This window comes from Tupaia chinensis, unplaced genomic scaffold (assembly GCF_000334495.1).
Source record: "Tupaia chinensis unplaced genomic scaffold, TupChi_1.0 Scaffold000523_1, whole genome shotgun sequence".
Taxonomy (NCBI): domain Eukaryota; kingdom Metazoa; phylum Chordata; class Mammalia; order Scandentia; family Tupaiidae; genus Tupaia; species Tupaia belangeri.
In genome coordinates this window covers 468,489-491,134 of record NW_006160036.1, presented here as the reverse complement: position 1 = coordinate 491,134, position 22,646 = coordinate 468,489, and the positions used below count along the sequence as shown (strand labels likewise).

The 22,646-nt window shown below is 45.6% G+C and overlaps 1 protein-coding gene across 3 annotated transcripts in view; it reads right to left on the bottom strand.

The window, feature by feature from the left end:
* SLC7A6 (solute carrier family 7 member 6) overlaps positions 1-22,646 on the bottom strand; it is a 33,263-nt gene that overhangs the window by 6,942 nt on the left and 3,675 nt on the right. For 2 of the 3 annotated variants that reach the window (XM_006156907.3, XM_014591025.2), the window contains exons 3-7: positions 15,929-16,487; positions 6,220-6,345; positions 3,929-4,073; positions 3,096-3,219; positions 2,768-2,871 (exon numbers count right to left, since the gene is read on the bottom strand). In XM_006156907.3, the coding sequence (XP_006156969.1) occupies positions 2,768-2,871; positions 3,096-3,219; positions 3,929-4,073; positions 6,220-6,345; positions 15,929-16,451 (1,022 nt within the window). In that variant the 5' untranslated portion in view covers positions 16,452-16,487. The remainder of the gene's footprint in view (positions 1-2,767; positions 2,872-3,095; positions 3,220-3,928; positions 4,074-6,219; positions 6,346-15,928; positions 16,488-22,646) is intronic. The other variant, XM_027775092.1, reaches the window with a different exon arrangement.

Here is a 22,646-nt window from a genome sequence, read left to right as displayed (position 1 = left end):
AGCTTAGGGAAAAGGAAAGACACCAAGGAAAAAAATCAAGATGCTAAAAAGCTAAACAACGAAGACTGATGGACCACAACAGCACAACTGGAAAGGAATCCCATGTCAGGAGCACAAGAAGTCTGACATACTTGTGGGCAATCCAGACAGAGCCACAGGAGTTGATAACATCACCTGGAAAGGTGGCCCGGGGCAAACTGTTGGAGTTGGCTCTTGAGGTTAGTAACTGGTACTAAGTAGAGAAAAAGATACAATAGAGGGATCCTGAAATGAGAAAGGAAGTCAAAGTACAAAGGTAAAAATAGCTTCAGGGGCAATTAAAAAAAAAGTGAAGAGGGTATCACAGGCAGAAACAACTGTGCATTATCTTGACATCACTGCAGTCTCCTTTACGTGCTGGTCTAGATTCTTACTTTCCAAGTCCCTCCTCCCTCACCCCCTTCCTGTCAACGCCACAAAATAGCTGAGTACAGGGAGAGGCCATTTAATATTTCTAGTATTGGGGATGACTAGCAAAGGGAATTGAGATGTATAAGGGCAAGGCTATGGGAAGCACCATCTTGGCGGGGCAGCCTACAAAAAGCCCTATCAGGTACAGTCCTGGCTACACCAGCCTGGGGTGCAGGATGAAGATGCTATGTTTTTTTTTAAAAGAAAAAAAACCAAGGGCTTGATCTATCACGCTGGTTACAGCAGAGAAGCCCCAAGTACATGAACTGGTGTGTGAGAGCTAGTAAGAAAAATGAAATGGGACAAAACTATTTCTTTCCTTTTTATCCTAGAAGGCAAGTGTGCTCACCATAGATAGAGAGAGAGGAAAAGGAGAAAGGTCACACCTCGAACCCTGGGGAATGGTCACTCCTCAAACCCTTCTCTTCCATTTTGTCCTTCTTTCAGGACTTTGGGCATGCATACACACTCCCAGCATGTTTCTCAAGCCACAAAGTCTGGGACTCAAATTGCATGGTCAGCCAATGGAATCCAGCTCCCTTAACCACCAGGCCACAAAGCCAGTCCACAATTTCTTTTACTGATTCATCTTTTATGATTGATCATTCATCAAATGCTCATCATACTCTGACCCTAGGGGACAACAAATATTTACAGTGTGAGCAGAAGAGAGTTCAAGAAAGAAGGCTCCTTCTCAGATATCAGATGTCAAAGTCATAGAAATAGTTTCAGAATTATGAAGTAGTCGGCCTCACTTGCTTCAGAGGTCCAGTACAATAGACTAAAAGCAGTCCCATTCATGGTGGTGCATGCTTCTAAGACTCTGTACTCTACAGACCGGGAGTACAGGGGAGGCCCAGATTCAATTCCCAGTTCAACCTGGGGGCCAGTCATGGTAGTGTACACCTGTAACCCCAGGAATTTGGGAAGCTGAGGCAGGACAACCACAAGCTTGAGGCTGGCTTCAGCAACACAGCAAAGCCCTATCTAAAAAAGGGGAGATTTGGGAACCAGCAGTTAGCGTAATGGCTATGTCGCTGGACTCCCACGTAGTCGACCACGGTTCGTGTCCTGGACCCGGTGGCTTAAAACTCACGCCGGGCGCGTGTGCACGCATGCCCAAGATCCCGAGAGGAGAATGGAGAAGGGATTGCGGCGTGACCATTCCCCCTGGGGGGTGATTTCTTGCTTTCTGTCTCTATGTCTCTCTCTGTCTGTCTGGCGAGCGCACGCGCCCTATAGCAAAAATCTCTCAAAAAAAAAAAAAAAAAAAGGGGAGATTTGTTGGGGCCGGCAGGTGGCATGCTGGTTAAAGGCGCTAGACCCCCATATGGCCGACCGTGGTTCAAGTCTCAGACCTGGTGGACTGCTTCTCCTTTTCCCTCTCTCTCATTCTTGCTTTCACTCTCTTATCAAATTAAAATTAAAATTAATTAAAAAAAAAAAGAGCCCATGTGGTGGCACACACACCTGTGGTACCAGCTGGGTGGCTGAGGCAGGAGGATTACAACAGCGAGCCATTCTTTTAAAGAAAAAAAAAAGAAGAAAAGAAGAGAGAGAAACTTGAAAGCAGAGTAAGAAGGAGGTACCCTTAATAAGAATATTTTTCAGGCAAGAGAAGCCAAACTACAGCAGGTGGAAAAGTGAACAGAAGGTGAAATGCAGATGACTCTCAAGAATGAGATTTGACTTTTTTGTGCCTTTCACAGGTGGAGATGGGAGAAGTTAGTGGAGGGCTGGCTCCGAGAAAAGACTCGCCAGAAAGAAAGACCAACTGAGAAAGCAAAGAGCTGGAGAAGATGGGAAGTGCAGGAGCCCTGAGACAGAGCAGAGTCAGCCTAGAAAAGCAGACAGACCTGCTCCTTCCTCTCAAGTGACAGGAAGGACATGTGCTCTTATAGCTGTGTCCCCACAGAGAGAAGGGACCACGACTACCAGATGGCCACAATGAAGGAGGGGCAGAGTCATCCTGTACAAAGCACCAGAATCTGGTACACAGCAAGTGCTCATCCATCAATCGCTGAAGGAATGGATCCTGAGGCTGCAGTATAACCCACAAGAAGCCTGGCACCTGGTCCCAGCCAGGGTCACTATTCTAAAACGACTGTCTTCCTCCCCTGTGCCCTTTACCAACCTGTCCTCAGCTCAGCTAGAAACATGAGCTACCAGCACACAAGTGTTTACATAAAGACACACACACACACAAACACACACACACACCTGTATGCCCATGAGAGGGAGAAAAGAGAAGCTCTTAAGTCTAGAGCCCCGGAGAATTAAATATTATAGTCTGTTATGGGTGAAGAAGACACAGTACCTTGATGAAGCAAAGATAGATGCATTGAGGCCCCCAAAGCAGGACAGGGCGACAGCAATGGGGATGGTCCAGCTGAACATGCCAAACGTCTTGTCGGCAAATGTCTGAGGGCAGAGCACAGGAAAGACACTGAACACGGGAAAGGGTTTCATGATCCTCCTGCACCTGTGATCTCAGGACAAATGCGGTCACTGGTGAGCAGCCCTCTCTCTGGTCTAGACCCACTGCCTCGTCCTGCAGGGCTGACACAGCTGCAGAAACTGAGACTGGGCTGTTCAGAGAGGCTAAGTATTGTAGATGACAAGCACAGGGGACCCAGGGGACTCACCACAGCCACGGCGTCGCTGCTAAGGACATCTGAAACGCTCAGCACGGTGTAATAGGCCACATTTGTCAGGATGTAGATAAGCGTCACAATTGGCATAGAAATCCCAATGGCCAAGGGCAAATTTCTGTCAGGACAAGTGAGAGAGGACCATCTAGAACCAAAGTCTCCTTGGGATCGATGTTCAAGTCTCCACTGGGATGTTCCTAACATTTAACATTCAGTGGCCTCCAGGTCTCTGAGGCAGGTTCATCTTCCCCTAGGTAGTCTAGGGTGGGTATTTATCTCATGTTCTGGGCTCTTTCTTTTAAGATATATATATATATATGTGAGAGAGAAAGAGGACTTTGTCTGTGAAAATAGCACATGATCAATATTTGATCTTCACCACAGTAGGGTCAATGTGTCCCACAGTGTTCCACAATCCTCCTGCATCTATGGTTTGGGGACAAATGCAAGGAATAGTGTCCTCTAGAGCTGAGAGGCCAGGCTGGGAACCTGGCTGGCAAAAACAAGCTCTGGCTCCACAGGCTGCAGTCTCGGCACCTGAGTGCAAGGACCTCACATCTAGTCCCAGCTGGGTGTGCTACTGCCACAGAAAGACCCCTCCCCTCTGGGAAGAACTCTGGGGATCCTCTGGTACGACCATAAGGACGGGGAGCCAGGGGTTTTCCCACCTTCACTCACTCCCTTCCTTGTTTCCAATCCTCCTAGTTGGAGAGGAGAATAGACGGGAGGAGACCAGAGAGGAGGGGGTTGGAGAGGGAGAGGGTACGTGCTCACTACCAGCAGAAGTTCCAGCCAAGTTGGGGAGTAAGAGTGTGATCCGCCTTTACCTTTCTGGGTTTTTGATTTCTTCTGTTACAAAATTAAGGGTGTCCCAACCTGAGTAAGAGAAGAGGGCAGAGTAGAGGGCAAGAGATAGGTTTCCCACGTTCCTGGAGGAACCCTCAAAGGCATCCCGAAAGTGCTCAGAGTATCCTGTGTGGGTTTAAACAGGAGGGAGTTCAGGAAAAAGGAGAAGAGGGAGGCAGGACGGGAGGTATAAGGAGAAGAGGAAGGATGGGGGTGATAAGAAAGAAGGCAATATGGAAAAGGAAAAAAGGGGGCGGAAAAGACAGGGAGGAACATGAAAAGAAAGGAAGGAAGAACAAGAGGGCAAGGGAAAGAAAAAAAATAAATAAATAACTTAACACCAAAGGAACAACCACCAGCTCTCTGCATTTACCACCCCAACTACTCCTTCAGGAAAGTTCGTATTCTTTCAGTAAAACTAGACAATCTCAAGAAAACAAAGACGCCTCGGGTGTGACACTTTTTCCAAGACTAAGGAATTTTCATTTCCTGCAAGTGACCTCACAACTGGCCAACTCTTCTTCTTATCTTTTTAAAGAACTCCATTTTCACATAAAGGAGTCATTCTGCATTAACACTTAGCCCTTCTTGGGAAATGACCTCTCTTAGCCCAGTCTGCCCTATCGGTCTCATGGAGCAGACTCTGCTGCTCTCTTGCAGTGGCTGTCATTGCATGGGGCAAGATGTCAGGATATGAAGAGCTGGGAGTCACCTCAGGTCTGGGATAGGCCTGGGCCATATCCACCCTGTAGGAAGGCCAACCCAGGCCCAGAGACCTATCATTCTTTTAGGTGCCTCCAGAGACCATAGACCTGAAAGCCCAGAGACAGAGAACTCTTGGACACACTGGGATGGTTTTTGTTTTGTTTTATTTATTCCCATTTTTTTGTTGTTGTTTGCTTAGGTTTTAGCCACAGGGTACATGCACTCACTGGAGAGACAGAGAGAGGATAAGTGAGAAGTCACTCCCCAGAGGGAACAGCCATGCCACAACCCTTTCTACTCCGTTCTCCTCTTGGGATTTTGGGCATGCATGCACAAGCACCCAGCATGATTTTTAAGCTAACTGGGTCTGGAGCTCGAACCACAGTAGGCCATGTGGGAGTCCAGCACCTTAACCACCATGCTACCTGCTGGCCCCACACACTGGGGTTTTTAACAAAAACCGTAATAAAGAAGCCTGTTGTGCCGCCCTGTAGAAAATCTAGACCTAGTTTTTAGTGTGGCAAAAAGGGCTTTTGTGCAGTAAGAGAATGAAAAGCAGAGACCTCTGTTCTCCAGGGTGTCAGTCAGTACACACAGCACTCATTTCCTAAGGCACAAGTCTGTGGTGAGGATTACTCAATACCCCAATTGGCCCTGAAGATATTCCCAAGACTCCAGGGACAGCTAGGTGGCTGGCTGTACAAACGACATAACTGCACAAAGGTTCTTGACTAGCTGCCTAAGAATCACCCTGGTCACTTCTTAAAAGCAGGACTTTTCTGACTCCAAACCCACCAGAATGTGATCCAATAGGTCTGAGATGAGGGTGTCAGCTCTTCAAGTGATTGTCAACACAGCCTCATTTAGAAATCAATGATCTAGAGTACTGGGGATATATCTGGCTAAACACATGCCAGGACTTCTCTAAGGGACTCAGGAGATCTTGGTAAGTAGGCCTGTTCCCCTCGCTGCCACTCTGCTCTGATCCAGGAATGGGAACCTTTCTAAGGCCAAAATGCAGGAAAGACAGTGCCAATTTCACAGAATTTTCATATTTTCCTGAAAACTGACTTTGGAAGGAAATGCTAAACACAAATAAAGATAAAAAATAAAGTTTGCAAAGTAACCACCCATTTCCATACCTCACCCCTCCCTTACACACACACACACTCTGCCCCTGGCCCCTCTTAAGGAGGGCCAAGTCTTTCTACTCACTTCCTGGTAGTTACAGGCCAGAAAGAAAAGCCACTCTATCCCTACTGATCATCCTTATAACCCAAGTTTCAAGAGTCCCTATACTCTCAGTTGGCTTCCTGCAATGCTCCCAGCTTCCACAGAAGGAACGCAGTTCTAAGAGACAAGCTGACTCATTTCTAGTGGGCCAGGCCAGCCCAGCCCAAACAACCCGGGAAGAGACTTATTCCCATCCTATGCACTCACTGACACACCCTAGCACATGCACAGAAAGAGCTGCACATTACAGCTAACAGTCCCTAGGTCCTCCTCAGGGAATCCATAGGAACTCCTAGAGACATTCACCCTCCTTCCCACCCTGAGCCGCTCTTACCCTGGCACAACTTAATATGGCCCATGACTATGATGGCAATGAGCGCTAGGACCTTGGCATATGTGAACGCATCCTGAACACGTGTGCCCCACTTGACATAGGCGCAGTTCACAAACGTCAGCAGACCTAGGAGGAAAACCATAAAGTTACTGGTAAGCTGGAGCTGTGGGCACAGAGGCCCAATCTCTTTTTTACAAAGAGCATCATTTTTGCCCTTTCTGCCTAAGGGGTCAATGACTAGTAAGAACTAGGAGAGGGGCTGGCAGGTTGCATGGTGGTTAAGGCACCAGACTCCCACATGACTGACCATGGTTCGACCCCCAGACCTGGTGGCTTGCTTTCTCACTCCCCCAACTCCTCTCTCTGGTCAAATTTTTAAAAATAATAATAAATAAAATTAAATAAGCAATTCTTAAAAAAAAAAAAAAGACAGACCAGGAGATTAGGCAAAGGAGGAGGGGGCACCCTGTATCATCCCAGGTGAGAGCACCCATCAATGTTCTATCACTGTTGACATTCAAAGATACAAAGCATGTGTGAACACATATTCATGCATTCTGGCAGCCAGAATCATCTTTGGAAATTCCCCCCAGGCCCAGGAATAGCTGATTTTATTCACTCTTCCTCACTGAGACTCTCAAGGTTCCAAACCATAAAAGGTACCAGACTTCTCCAGGACCATGTTAGAACTGAAATGAGAGAGACTCAATAAAGGGGATGTATTTGTGAGTTTTTGTGTTTTTTTTTTTTTTTTTTTTTTTTTTTTTTTTTTTTGCTATAGGGCATGTGCACTCATGGAGAGAGAGCATGTGAGAAAGCATTCCCCACAAGGGATATTTAAATGCAGGTGGCAGGTCACCTAGGAATTAGGGGACAATGTTTTCCAGGTAAGTGTGAAAAATAAAAAGTCTGCTATGTGTCTTACAATTTCATACACATCTTCTCAATCAATTCTCATAACATCAAAATACAGATACTTCTTTTTCCATTTTATAGATGACGATACTGAGGCTATGAGATGTTAACTTCCATTCCCAAGTTCACATGGACCTCACCAACTGTCCCACCTCATTCCTATACAAACCTCCCAACTCTCAGTGAGGTCCATGGAAAAGTGAGCCCATTTGAGTGTTCCTTAGTCTCAGGTCAGCACGCTGGCCTCAAGGTCCAGCCCCTCATGCACCTTAAATGACAACCAGGCCCTGTGCTGAGAAGTCCAACACTTTGCCTCTGCTGAACAAGGACTGCTTGAATCCATAGGTAGGACACAATAGGAATATCCAAGGGGTTCTACAACAGGAAGGAACACAGTGACACCTCTAAGTAATTCCCCTAACCTCCAAAAATAGAACTTTATTTTTCCTTAATTTTGCTATAGTATACAAGTACTCATGAGTGTGGAGTGGTGAAGAAAGTAAGAAAGCATCCCTCCTCCCCTCCCCAGGGGGTATAGCCTCTCTTTAATCCTTTCTCTTTCTTTCTCCTCTTAGGACTTTAGGTACTCACACACATACACCTGCCTGTTTTTCAAGCCACGAGGTCTGGAGTTTGAACCATGTAGTCAACTATGTGCGATACAGCTGCCTTAACTACGAAGTCACCTGGCTGGCCCCTAAAATAGAACCCTGAGGTGTACCTCAAATGTTATTACAAAATTTGGGCTCAACCTCTACCTATTTCTATTCATTTTGCATTCTTTCCTTCAACCAAACTCTCCCTTCCTTACTCTTATTTTTTTTTTAAAGGGGACCAGCAGATGGCATAATGGCTATGTCACTGAATTCCCATGTAGTCGACTGCGGTTTGAGTCCCGGACCCAGTGGCTTAAACTCACACTGGGCTTGTGTGCATGCGTGCCCAAGATCCTGAGAGAAGAATGGAGGAGAAGGGATTCTGGTGTGGCCATACCCACTGAGGGGTAATTTCTCTTTTTTTCTTTCTCTGTCTTTCTGGCGAGCACCCACGCCCTATAACAAAAACCTCTCCAGGAATAAAAAGTTTTTCCCTCCTTCTACCATAGGCAACAACAATTCCCACTTTGAACGTATAGCTCAGACCCTACTTCCACTATAAAACTTTCCCCAAATACACCACCAGTCAGTACCTCACTGAGTTTTCTCTCCTGAACCTTATGGTATTCACACTTCATAGCACTGCCGAACAGTTAATGCTATGGTCATGTGAACACATGTCTTAAGGTTATCTCTCTCAGATGTTTGGATTGTGCTTTCCCCAAGGCAATCACAAAAACAACAGAAGTATGCTATTTTCTTAAGTTTCTGGCCAAGAGAGCTGACGAGTCCTGCCTGAGATCAAGGTGGTGATGACTTCCCCCTTGAACCACAAATTCCCTGGGGCAAGGCAACTGGCAGAAAAGTTGGGTGTCTGTCTACTCAAATGGAGAGGAGCACCTAGGGTCAGCCTGTGGAAATAAACATGGGAGGCTGAACTGAACAGCCTCTGTGGATCTTTAAGAGCTTCCATTCAATACACTGGCAAGTAACAGGCACTTACTGGTCAATCATATGAGGCAGGGGCTGGTGGGGAACAGTGGTCAAGGGGGAGGGGAGAAGAAGCCCAAAGGAATGGGTGTTGCTCAGAGCTTGTGGGGGACCTACCCTGATTAAATCTCTCTGTATGGAGCTAAGCTTAGGTCAGCTAACCTAAGGATTACCTAGTTAATAGCCACCAATAATCCACAGATTCCTGTGCAAGTTAGTAAACATATCTGCCCCTTCTTGGGAATCGCTCTCCCTTCTCTACCATGGCTGAACCAGCCAGACCCTGGACCCCTGCTAAGCCTCTTAGATTGTCTCTCCAAAGAAGATAGTCAGAATGCCAAAAGTCTAAAGAGTCTGAATCTAACAATAGCAGGCAAAAGAGATAAGAGCCACGTACCAGCCCTTAGTAACAGAGGAACAGAAACCACACGTAAGCAAAGGAAGGAAGCAGGACTACAAAAGAAGGGCAGACAGGAGAAGGTACACAGCTTCAAGAAAAGGATTGACAGAGAAAGACAAGAAATATACAAGGTGTGGATGTTAAAGGCAGCTGGATCCCATATGGTCGATGACATGGTTAGAGTCCCAGATCCAGAGGCTGGGGGTAGAGGGAAAGCCCCAGGGCTGGGGAGAGGGGATTGCTCATTGTCTCTCTCCCTCTCTCTTTCTCCAGCAAGTACATGCACCCTACAGCAAACTAAAAAAGAAAAAAGAAAAGAAAAGAAATACATAGAGAGAGACAGAGAAGAGAGAGAGAGAGACAAGAGGCAAAGGAGGCAGAGACAGAGAAAGGGACAAAAGGACAGAGAGACAAAAGATGAATGGACATACACACAGAGGATGAGAATGACAGTATCCCAGCTGTGCTCGCTGTGCTTCTTGTCTGTATCCCCAAGATGGGGAAGAGAAACTGCTACCCTCCTCAGCCCTACACTTAGGCCCTCATCTCTTCTGCACCTCCTCCATCCCTCCACCCTGCTACAGAGTTCCCCCACAGCTTGGTCCTCTGCACACAAGTAAATAATGCAGAGTGGAAATTCAGTGACCATGTGTTAAACTGGTGAATGAAGGCAGCTCCTCATGGAAATCCCTTCAAAGCCTCTTCTGAAAGACCAGCTGAAAATACAAAAGCACCTAGTCAGAGTAGCTGCCTCTAGGGTGGAAGACTAAAGATCTAGAAAGGGAGATAGACATTTTCCACTGTAAACTTTGCTTATATGTTTATTTCCCAAGAAGAAGAATAATTAGCAACAATAGCCAGAAGGCAGGGCCAGGGGTAGGGTGGATAAGTAAGGTGTCTAGGGCACAAAATTTAAGGAAGCACTCACTTTCCAGGGACCAAATATAGTAATCAGAGAGTAGGTACACCCTTAAATACTGGCCCTAGGCACTTTGCTTGCCTCATCCTACTCAGCCCTGCCAGGGAACAGACAGCTACCAAGCAGAAGCCAAGTCCTTATTTTCCTTATTCTAATTAAGAAACAAAATTTCACCATCTGATCCCCACCTCCATGCTTCCAGGAACTCCCAGCCCCATCTAACTCAGCACAGAGTGTGTCAGAGTTCAAAAAAGGAAAGCAGAGCTGGGCCTTGAGACCAGGTTCAGATTCAACTACCACAATCAAAACATCTAGAGGCCGACAGGTGGCGTAGTGGTTAAGGGTGCTGGACTCCCACATGGTCAACCACAGTTTGAGTCCCAGACCTGGTGGCTTGCTTTCTCACTTTCTCTCTCTTGCTCTCTCTCTTACTCTGTCCCTCTCTGGCTAAATTAAAATAAATAAAAGTTAAAAAATAAAATAATTCTTTAAAAAAAAATCTAAATCTCTGAGTCGGCATGTGCGTGGTTGTTACCATGCCACCACCTGGGATTTGAATCACAGTTGGCCACGTGGAAGTCCAGCACCTCAACTGCCATGATACATGCCAGACCCTAGGCACCACCATTTAACTAGGTTTTCTTCCCTGGGGGAAATGTTACACATAAGACCTCAGGAAGTAACTTTGAAGGGACACTTTGCCTTTCTTTGTCCTTCCTGTTAGCTACAATACAGACATGACAACTGGAGCTCAAGTAGCCACCCTGGACCACAGCCTAGAAATCAGACTGTGAGGATGACAGACCGACAAGACAGAGGGAAGGAAGCTGGCTACATGAAGATGTTTTGAAATTGTCCAGTCCACATGATCTACATTTAACATGTGAAAGAAATGAACTTCAAGATGTTTGAGCCAGGCTGCATTGGGTTGTCTGTTGTTTGAAATCCAAACTAATCTGTAATAATACTTGTGTCCTCTGATGGAACTGCACTTCTCATACTCTCCTTCTGATGAGGAGACAGCCTGGCAACCTGGAATTGTAGTCCCAGCTATGCTCAGTCTCAGCTCTCTTCTCCCACAGGCAACAGAGAACGTAGGGAAACCTTCCAACTCCTCCCACAAACAGGCTGGGTGTTAGCAAGGGGCATTCAAGGACAGAGGAGTACAATCCTAAATAACAAGAACACACACTTAATATAAAGGCAAGAGAAGAAAAACAGAAAAAAAAGAAAATCAAATCTCAGCATGGAAAGTAAACTCTCCCAAATGGAGATCTGGAATCATGCTAATTCCTGAGATGTGTATGAATACGTAAGGTGTATACCTTTTTTAAAAGTCTCTGGGACCAACAGTTAGCACAATGGCTATGTTGCTGGACTCCCATGTAGCCGACCACGGTTTGAGTTCTGGATCCGGTAGCTTAAACTCATGCCAGGCGCATGTGCATGCATGCCCAAGATCCCGAGAAGAGAATGGAGGAGAAGGGATTGCAGCATGGCCATCTGCCCGGGGGGTGATTTCTTGCTTTCTATCTCTCTCTCTCTCTGTCTTTCTGACAAGCGCACACACACCCTATAGCAAAAAAAAAAAAAAAAAAAAAGTATCTTAGGCCAGTAGGTGATGTAATAGTTAAGGCGCTGGATTCCCATATGGCCAACCGCAGTTCAAGTCCTAGATCTGTGGCTTCAAACTCACGCCAGGTACATGTATGTGCGTGCTCAAGATCCCAGGAGGAGAATCAAGGAGAAGGGACTGTGGCATGGCCACTTGGGGGGTAATTTCCCACTTTTCCTCTCACTGTCTGTCTCTCTGTCGAATGCATGCAACCTAAGGCAAGAACCGCTACTCCCCCCTCAAAAAAGAACTGCTGCCTCTGAGCACCCCAGGAAGACCTTGGGCTTCTCTGGACCTGGTCTCTCAAAGTTGTGTTTACAGTAAACCGTGGTAATTATTATTTCTACAGAGCTCAGTTATTTCCATCATCACCTGTGTCCAAGACAGCAAGAGATGATGGAAAGATTTTCAGGGATCACACTGTGTTTCTTGAATCCAGTCTCAGACTTGGTAGTCTCTCTCCCTTCCTGCTTCTCCTTCACCTCCTCTTTCTCACTGTCAGCCTTATGAAACAAATTCTCAGAAGTAGAATCTCAGCTGTGAGCAGTCCCTGGACTTTGATGCCACTGTGTCGGCACTGCCCTGACTTCCATGTTGCACCTGCAGGGCAAATAACTCTCCAATGAAGTGTGTGTGTGTGTGTGTGTGTGTGTGTGTGTGTGTGTGTTTTGCATGCCTATACAACAGGCAGGAGCCCCACAAAGATAAATGTACTGATAACATTTAAGCCAAAAACATCACCCTTTTGCAGTCAAATCAGGTACTCTTACAATACCAAGTATTTGGGTTACAGAAACACTGCTGGTTACCTAGGGAAACCTAGGTATATCAAAGACCATTGTTTTCTCCCTATAGTCCCCAAAGTGAATAAAAGCCCTAAAGCTTACTGAGTTCAGTGAGCAGCCTGAGGCGCCACTCTGTCACAGAAGATTCCGAGATCCCAGAACACAAATGAGCAGAGTGTACCTTGAGAACAGTTTCTCGAACTCAGCACTATGGACATTTTGAGTCAGATTAGTTTTACTGTGTGGGGGTCCCATGCATGTAGGATGGTCAGTGCACTCTGGTCTCTCTCCACTAAACGCCAGAAGCACCTCCTCTCAGCAGTTGTGACAACCAAAAATGGCTCCACGCATTGCCAAACTCACCTCTGGTTGAGACTCATTACTCTAGGATAAGTAGTTAAGACAACCTGAATTCCCTAAAAAGTTGCTTAGATCTCCCTGACCATGTAATGTGGGACTAAGATGAGGTACAGACAGAAAGCCAGGATCAGAAACAGCATTACCTTCAGAGGCCAAGAAACTACTACAAAAGAGCCAGGTCAGAAAGTCTGGGTCTAGGGAACCAGCAGTTAGTGTAATGGCTATGTCACTGGACTCCCACGTAGTCGACCGCGGTTTGCGTCCCGAACCCGGTGGCTTAAAACTCACGCTGGGCGCATGTGCATGTGTGCCCAAGATCCCGAGAGGAGAATGGGGGAGAAGGGATTGTGGCGTGACCATCCCCCCTGGGGGGTGATTTCTCGCTTTCTGTCTCTATGTCTCTCTCTGTCTGTCTGGCAAGCGCACACGCCCTATAGCGAAAACCTCTCCAAAAAAAAAAAAAAAAAAAAGAAAGTCTGGGTCTAAACAAGAGGAGAAGGAAGACTGGAGAATATATATTCCATTTAAAGGAGCAATCAGGGCCAGCAAGTGGCATAGTGGTTAAGGTTCTGGACTCCCATGTGGCCGACCATAGTTCAAGTTCTGGACCAGTGGCTTGAAACTCAGACGGAAGCATGTACATGTGTGTCCCAAATCCCAAAAGAAAAGAGGATAAGGGACTATGGCATGGGCCATGCCCCCCTAGGGAGTGAGGTTCTCACTTTCTGCTGGCATATAGCATGTGTTCTGTTATTATTCAAATGATGCTACTGTGGGGACAGCTGTACATAAATCATTTTTTAGAGTTTCTACATATGTCTTGGGATAGAGTTATACAAGGGAATCCCTGTATCTAAGGAAATAAATTGTTTTAAGATTTTTTTAAAATTTTATCTATTATTATTATTTTTTAAAATTTGGCCAGAGAGAGAAAAGTGGAAACCACGCCACCAGGACAGGGACTCAAACAACTGTCAGCCATGTAGACGTCCAGAGCTTTAACCACCATGCCACCTGCTAGCCCGTTTTAAGATTCTTCATGTGGAGCCTGCCTGTAGCATGGTGGTTGGGGTGGCTAAATGCCATATGACTGACTGTATGGTTCAAGTCCTAGCATGTTGAAAAACATGCCAGACGTGTGTGTACATGCCCAAAATCCCAAAAGGAGGGAATGATGGAGGAGAAGAGATTGCACCGTGACCCTATGACTTATGGGGGGTGTTTTTCACTTACCTTCTCTCTCTCTCTCTCTCTCTCTCTCTCTCTCTCTCTCTCTTTCTCTCTCTCAGGTGAGCACATATGTCCTATTCTAAATAAAAAAAAAAAAAAAGTACTCATCTTTTAGGCCAGCCCAATAGGTGTTCCAAGCATCCCTTCTTGGAACAGTGGTTAAGCACTTTGCATTGAGAGCTGGATCCCACATGGTGGACCATAGTTTGAATTCTGGCCCTGGTGGCTTGAGAAACATGTCAGGCATGTGTATGTGCATGTTCTAAATCCTGATAGTTTGGAGAAGTAAATACATAAAAGACTGTAGCATAATTACACCCTAATAGGTGGTTCGTTCTTACTCGCTCTCTCTCTCTGATAAGCACACATACCTTCTGTTAATTTTTTTTAAAGTACTCATCCCTTGATAGTAGATGACTAGTAATTTGAAACTAATTTATTTTTTCCTTAATGAGCATGCTTTATAATCACACAATTACTTCCTTTTTTAGAAACCTGTTAGGCCCAAGTCTATCAGACATATAGCTAAGGACCTACCTTCCCTTCTCCTAGGATATGTTACCCCCTCATTGTTCCAAGGAATATGGAGGATTCCTTTTATTATTTGTCTCTGACAAATACCTTAAAGCCAAGAGCCACAGTGTACTGTACAATCCTTTATTGCTAGCTCCAAAGTACTGAGTCTATTTTTAACCCTGTGGGTAAACTACATATACTGCCAAAGCTTTTGCAAGCAGAGATACAGAAGAACAGAGTATAATTAAGTGTCTCTGGTAGAAAAGTGCTAAGGAACACAGGGAATTCCGGAACACACTTCCTAGCAATTTTCTCCTCGTTCAGTGATTTGACATAGAATCCCTCCTTGCTACCCCATAAGAGAAAAAAGGAAATAAGGAAGGATCCATCAGGCTCTCTCAGAAACCCAAAGTGGGGTAGAAGCCACCTTCCTCTCATCGGCTGCAGGCAGAACTTGTTTACAAAGGCAGTGTAAAAATATCTGAAACACCAATGGGAAAAAGCCATTTTGGTCTGGTGCCTGCTGCTTAAAACAAGCTGTGAAACCGGCAGTAGCAGAAAGGAAGGGTCCTGTGGATCTGAGGGATAACACCTTCAGAGCCCCCCAATCCCTAGTCTAGAGAAAAAAAACCTATTTCTTCACTAATATCTTTAAACAGTTTTAAGATGAAAAGTTGGGAAGTAAAATAACTTCTATTTTTGAGTAGCAGAACACTGATGTTGTTTCTGGGTTAAGTCACTACTAGTGATACTGACCTCAATCAAAACACCTGATAAGACAAATAATAAGACATGCACCAACCTGTCACATAGACTAGGGAACAGAACTCAGGGGCAGCCAGGAGTAGGAAGAATGTGAGACACTCAAAGCCAGATTCAAACTTTTCCCATCTCCCTCCTACACACTTACTTATCTGTCAGGATCAAATGACTTTAGTGAAATTATTCCTCCAAAAGGTAAGATGCCTCCCTCTCCCAAAAAGAACAAAACAGGCTGATCAACTACATAAGGTATTGGGAGCAGCAGATGGTGTAATGGTTACACCACTGGGCTCCCATATAGTCTACCACGGTTCAAGTCCTGGACCCAGCAGCTTAAAACTCACACAGGGTGCATGTACATGCATGCCCAAGATCCCAAGAGGAGAATGGAAGAGAAGGGATTGTGGCATGGCCATCCCTTCCGGGAGGGTGCTTTCTCACTTTCTGTCTCCCCATCTCTCTGGCAAGCACAGGTGCCCTATAGCAAAAATCTCTCTGTAAATAAATAAATAATAAATAAATAATATAAATTTTATATATATATATATGGCATCAATATAGGTATCTTTCGGCAGCCCCACTACCACCACACACCCTCCCACATGCAGTCCCTAGACTTACACACACAAGCAGCAGCGAGAAGACGGCAGGCCAGGTACGGGGGATCACAGGTGGGGAAGGAGGGCTGGATGATGTAGTTGGCGAAGGTGATGGCGATGATGGCCTGACTGGTGGGCTCAACAATTAGCAGTGAGGCCCACAGGCGGATGAAGGCAATAAAGCCCCCGAAGGCCTCTAGAATATAAGCATAGCTGGCCCCTGACTTGGTGATAGTGGTCCCCAGCTCCGCATAGCATAGGGCACCCACAACGGAGAAAAGCCCACCAATGGCCCACACGACCAGGGACAACCCGTAAGAGGTAGTGTACACCAGTACACCCTTGGGTGAGACAAAGATTCCTGAGCCAATCATGTTGCCCACCACCAAGCTGACCCCATTCAGCAAGGAGATTTCCTTCTTCAGCTGCATAGTTTCCGAGGACGCTTGAGGTGGTGGGCTGACATCTTCTTCAACCCTGGGCTGGCCAGCCTCAGGGATAAGATGGTAGTTGGGTGTGAGGCTCCCAAGCTCCCTGGCTTCCATGGCAAATGGATCCTGAACACCTGTGTATACTGTGGCCTGGCAAAGAATACAAGTATGTCAGTCTAGGGCAAGAGGTGGTAAGAAGGATTTGGTTTAGACTTGCAAGGCTAGCAGATTTCCCTGCCCACCTCCTGCTTGGGGACAGCATGTCACACACACAGCCTTAAATACGATAGGCATGTCTCAGTTCCCACCACAGGACACAGGGAAATAGAGACAGGCAGACCTCCACTGTTCCCAAGAAAGACAACATGAGAGCTCAGGCATGATCTGATGCGACCTCTGAGAGTTACCTACCCATCTTGCCATCTGGAGTAGGCTGGCATTAGGTTTCTTCAGAGCATGAATTCCCCTATGCTACAGGTTTTGGTTTGTTCTTTTTTTTTTTTTTTTTTTTGGTGGGGGGAGGTTTTGGTACAGGGTGCGTACACTTGCCAAAAAGACAGAAACGGAAAGCGAGAAATCACTCCCGGAGGGGTGGGGGGGAGTGGCCACACCCCAATCCCTTCTCTCCTCAGGATCTTGGGCACACATGCACACGTGCCTGGTGTGAGTTTAAGCCACTGGGTCCGGGACTCGAACTGCAGTCAACTACATGGGAGTCCAGCAACATAGCCATTACACCAACTGCTTGTCCAGGTTTTGCTTTGTTCTCACCAGTTTAAAACCCATGAACCTGCCCTGTGGGGAAGACCAGAGTCCCTACAACCAGGTACACAGCACTCACCAGCCTGACAGACCTCTCACTGTCCAGATCCAGGTAATCCTGCCCAGGATCACCCAGACATAAACAGAGACTTCTGCTGAGTCCAGCCATGTGTGGAGAGGTCAACAGCTACTCTCAGGTTGACAGGGAACATAAACAGGTGGTGGGGAGGACAAGGAAGATGCTAAGATAAGAGCATATGGCTACTGCAGAGACTAGACCAAGGAGTGGACCCTCATGAAAAGAGACACCCACATGACCCACGTGTCACCGCTGCGCAACACCCACCTCACTCTCTACCTTGCTGCTTATCTATTCAATGCCTTTCTTTTCCCAAAGTATCCAGAAGAGAAGAATTATAGTAAGACAAACAGAAAAAGGACAACCTAGGGGCACCCTAACCTGGGGATAATCTCTTGTTGGTTTATTTGCTTTCCTCCTCAGCATTCCCCTCACTACCATGTGGGGTTGCAAAGAGATTCTTCCAGAACAGCACCAAGGGGGTCTTGCCACCCATCCAAAGCTATATGACTTCTCATATCCACAATCTGGTACTGAAAGGCATCCCATAGAGCCATGGCATGCATATGTGCGCGTGCACACACACAGACGCACACACACACTTACTTTGGATTAGAGTTAAACCAATCCAGACCTCAAGTTAGACTCCACATTAACCCACCTATGATGAATCCAGAATTTGTCAAAGGAAGACAAACACCATCCTGACCCTAGTCCCAGAAGGGCCTTCCCCATCCCCCAGTTCCTGTATAAGTCATGCTTCAGATCCCCAATGCCACCTCATCTGCTAGAGAAAGGAATCTGGTAGGCCATTTGATTCTCACACAGGAGTCAGTCTGTTAAGATCATAATTCCTGGGGCTGGCAAGTGGCGTAGTAGTTAAAGGGGCTGGATTCCCACATGGCTGACTGGAATTCAAGTCCAGGACCGAGCGGCTTGCTTTCTCGCTTTCCTTTCTCTCTCTCTCTCTCTCTCTCTCTGGTTAAATTAAAAAATTATAATAACAAACAGAAATAAATAAATAAATAAGATCATAATTTCTGGGAGTCAGCAGGTGGCGTGGTGGTTAAGGTGCAGGATATTCCCACATGCCTGACCATGGTTCGAATCCTGGGCCTGGTGGCTTACTTTCTCACTTTCCCTCTCTCTCTGTGTTTCTCTCTGGTCAAATTAAAATAAATGAATGAATAAATAAGATTAAATATTTTATTTTTAAAAAGATAATTCATAGGGTTAACAATGGGATCAGCACATCATTTTTTCAGAAGCCTGTCATCTACTCTCCAAAGACAAATGTGCCAAAGCAAGCAAGGGTACCACAGTCACCCAAGAATGAGTGATTCTGAGCACAAACTGATCTCCACAGGTCTCACTCCAAATTCCCACCTTACTTATCCCAGCTCCCTTCCAGAAACTGAACCCAAGTGAAAAGGCTTCTCTGGGACAGTAGTAAGCCTCCCCCAATCCCAGAGGAGTTGAGCCAACCAGCTATGCTTAAATGAGGCTGGGCTTTAGGCAGCACTTTTCCTCTTACTCTTGGCACCCAGTCATGCAGGTTTCCCCATGCTGGCACATAAGAACATATTTGTTTTCACATGTCTGTCACGTGAGCCTAGGCATCCATGGGAACAAAACCTGTAAAGAGCTGGGAAGCCTATATTTTTTCATAAAAGTCAGGTAGAAAGAGACCAAGTTTGCCCCCTTTTTTGAAGAATTATTTTATTTAACTTTATCTATTTATGTATTTATTTATTTATTTTAATTTGACTAGAGGGGGACAGAGTGAGAGAGAGAGGGAAAGTGAGAAAGCAAGCTGCCATGGGAACCAGCAGTTAGCGTAATGGCTATGTCGCTGGACTCCCACGTAGTTGACCGCGGTTCGTGTCCCGGACGCGGTGGCTTAAAACTCACACCGGGCGTGTGTACGTGCGTGCCCAAGATCTCGAGAGGAGAACGGAGGAGAAGGGATTGCGGCGTGGCCATCCCCCCTGGGGGGTGATTTCTCGCTTTCTGTCTCTCTGTTTCTCTCTGTCTATCTGGCGAGCGCACACGCCCTAAAGCAAAAAACTTCTCAAAAAAAAAAAAAATGTGAGGCCTCCTCAGCAGGGTTAACATTGCTGAAAGACATTCTAGAAGCAAGAAAAAGAGGGAGGAAAGAAAATAAGTAAACTCATTTTACTAGAAGATAAAATCTAGTATAAAAGGGGAATGCTTCTCTTCCAGCTTCTATTTATGATACAGAAAGCTGGAAAAGGCATCCATCACAGTTTTTGTCCTGTCTGCAGTTGTATATGTAATCACCAAACTGCTACAATAATGCTCACATCTGTGGGGCCAGCAGGTAGCATGGTAGCTAGGGGCACTGGACTCCCACATGGCTGACTGTGCTTTGAGTCCCAAACCTGGTGGCTTTGTTTCTCATTTTCTCTCTCTCTCTCTCTCACTCTCTCACTCTGTCCCTCTCTGGTCAAATTAAAATAAATTAATTAAATAAAATGAAGTTAAATAAAATAATTCTTTAAAAAAATGTTCACAGGGACCAGCAGTTAGTGTAATAGCTATGTCACTGAACTCCCATGTAGCCGACCGCAGTTTGAGTTCCGGACCCGGTGGCTTAAACTCACGCCGGGTGCGTGTGCGTGCATGCCCAAGACCCCGAGAGGAGAATGGAGGAGAAGAGATTGCAACGTGGCCATCCCCTCTGGGGGGTGATTTCTTGTGCTTTCTGTCTCTCTGTCTCTCTCTGTCTTTCTGGCAAGCGCACGTGCCCTATAGCAAAAAACTCTCAAAAAAAAAAATGTTCACACCTGTTACTACAAATTCAAAACCAGGAAAGACCTCAGAGAATTTACTTTAGGTCAGGGTTGGGCTGCTTATAAAAACGCTGCACCCACACACAACTGGGCAAGTTCCAGGTACAATGTTTAACAAATTACTAAAGGTCAAGTTAGAGGTTAGCAAGAGCCATAGAGACTCAGAAGTTTTCTTCCATGGTCTTTAGCAGATACTCACAAGAAACAGTTGGCAGAAAGCAAGAGAAAGCCTCTCTTGGTAGTGCTGGCCTGGGCAAGGAAAAATACAAAGGCCCACCTAGCCCTTCTCCTCTAAAGATAAAATTTGGGGCCAGCAGCTGGTGTGTGGGTTAAGGTGCTAGACTCCCACACGGCCAACTGTGGTTTGAGTCCTAGACACAGAGGTTTGAAATACACTGGGCACATGTGAGTAATGCCCAAAATCCAGAAAAGAGAATGGAGGAGAAGGGACTTCAATGCGGCCATCCTCCAGGGGATGATTTTTTGCTAACCCCCCTCTCCCCAGCAAGTACATGTTCTCTATGGCAAAAACCTAAAAAAAAAAAAAAAAAAGAAGAAGAAAAAATTTAGGGGACTAGCAGGTGACATGGTAGTTAAGGTACTGGATACTCCCACATGGCAGATCATAGTTCGAGTCTATACGGACCTGAAGGCTTGCCTTCTCACTCTCCTTCTCTCTCTCTCTTTCTCTGTGTCTCGCTCTGGTCAAATAAATAAATATATATGTATATATATGAATGAATAAATAAAATTAAATAAATAATTCTAAAAAAATTTATTTAGGGAACCAGCAGTTAGCATAATGGCTATGTCACTGGACTCCCACGTAGTTGACCGTGGTTCGCATCCCGGACCCGGTGGCTTAAAACTCACACCGGGCGCATGTGCGTGCATGCCCAAGATCCCGAGAGAAGAATGGAGAAGGGACTGCAGCGTGACCATCCCCCCTGGGGGGTGATTTCTCTCTTTCTGTCTCTATGTCTCTCTCTGTCTGTCTGGCGAGCGCACACGCCCTATAGCGAAAATCTCTCCAAAAAAAAAAAAAATTATTTAAAAAAGGAGAAACTTTTTAAATAATTATTTATTTAATTCCATTTGTTACTATTTAAAAAAATAATTATTTAACTTTATTCACTGTCATTATTTTATTATTATTATTATTTTATTGAAGTTGACCAGAGAGATAGAAAGAGAGGAAAGTGAGAAAGCAAACTGCCAGGTCTGGGACTCAAACCTCGGTCAGCCATATGGGAGTCCAGCCACCTTAATCACCACGCCGCCTGCCAGCACCATTGTTACTATTATTTTTTAATTTGAACAGATAGAGACAGAGAGAGAGAAAGTGAAAGTGAGAAAGCAAGCTGCCAAGTCCAAAACTCGAACTGTAGCTGGCCATGTGGGAATCCAGCGCCTTTATCCACCACGCCACCAGCCGGCCCCCAGAAGAAGAAATTTAAACTCCTGAGGAAAGGGCAGCAAACTGTCATCCCCAAGATAGCTGGGGCAGGAGGTAGGGGAGGAAAAAACCCTTTATGTCTTGGGGACAAACAGTAAGTTCTGGTCAAAACCATTACAGGGGCCACCAGGTGGTATGGTGGTTAAGGGTGCTAGACTCCCACATGTCCAACCACAGTTCAAGTCCTGGACCTAGTAGTTTGCTTTCTCACAGTCTTGCCCCCCCTACCCCCTGCACTCTGTTCCTCTACAGTCAAACTAAAATAAAATAAATAAAGATAAACTAATTCCTAAAATGAAAAATTACAGGTATCCTACCTTTTATGGGGAATGATTACAGGATCACCTAGAAAGACCAACCTCTGAGACCCAAGGAAACGGGGCTTGCCTAAGACTGACACTGAACCATGACACTTTCTCTCTCTCTCTCTCTGGTCAAATTAAAATAAATGAATGAATAAATAAAATTAAATAAATAGGGACCAGCAGTTGGCATAACGGCTTTGTCGTTGGACTTCCATGTAGTTGACCGCAGTTCAAGTCCCGGATCTGGTGGCTTAAACTCATGCCAGGCACATGTGTGTGCGCATGCCTAAGATCCCAAGAGGAGAATGAAGGAGAAGGGATTGTGGCGTGGCCATCCCCCCTGGGGGGTGATTTCTTGCTTTGTGTCTCCGACTCTCTCTGCCTTTCTGGTGAGCACATGCGCCCTATAGCAAAAACCTCTCCAAAAAATAAATAAATAAATAAATAAGTGATTCTTTAAAAGAAAAAAAAAAAAAAAAGACATAATGGAGCCAGCAGGTGGTGTAGTAGTTAAGGGTGCTGGACTCCCACATGGCCGACCACAGTTCGAGTCCTGGTGACTTTCTCACTTTCTGTCTCTCTCATACTCTCTCACTCTGTCCCTCTCTGGTCAAATTAAAATAAATTAATTAAATTAAATAATTCTTTAAATAAACAAATAAATATAAAGACATTAATTAGTTATAGGTAAAAGAATGAAAAATATAAACCATGTAAACATTAACTAAAAGATAGCTGGGGCGGGCAAGTGACATGGTGGTTTAAGGGCACTGGAATCCCATATGGCCGACCATAGTTAGAGTCCTGGACCTGGCGGCTTGCTTTCTCACTTTCACTTTCTCTCTTTCTCTCTCTCTCTCTCACTCTGTTCCTCTCTGGTCAAATAAATAAATA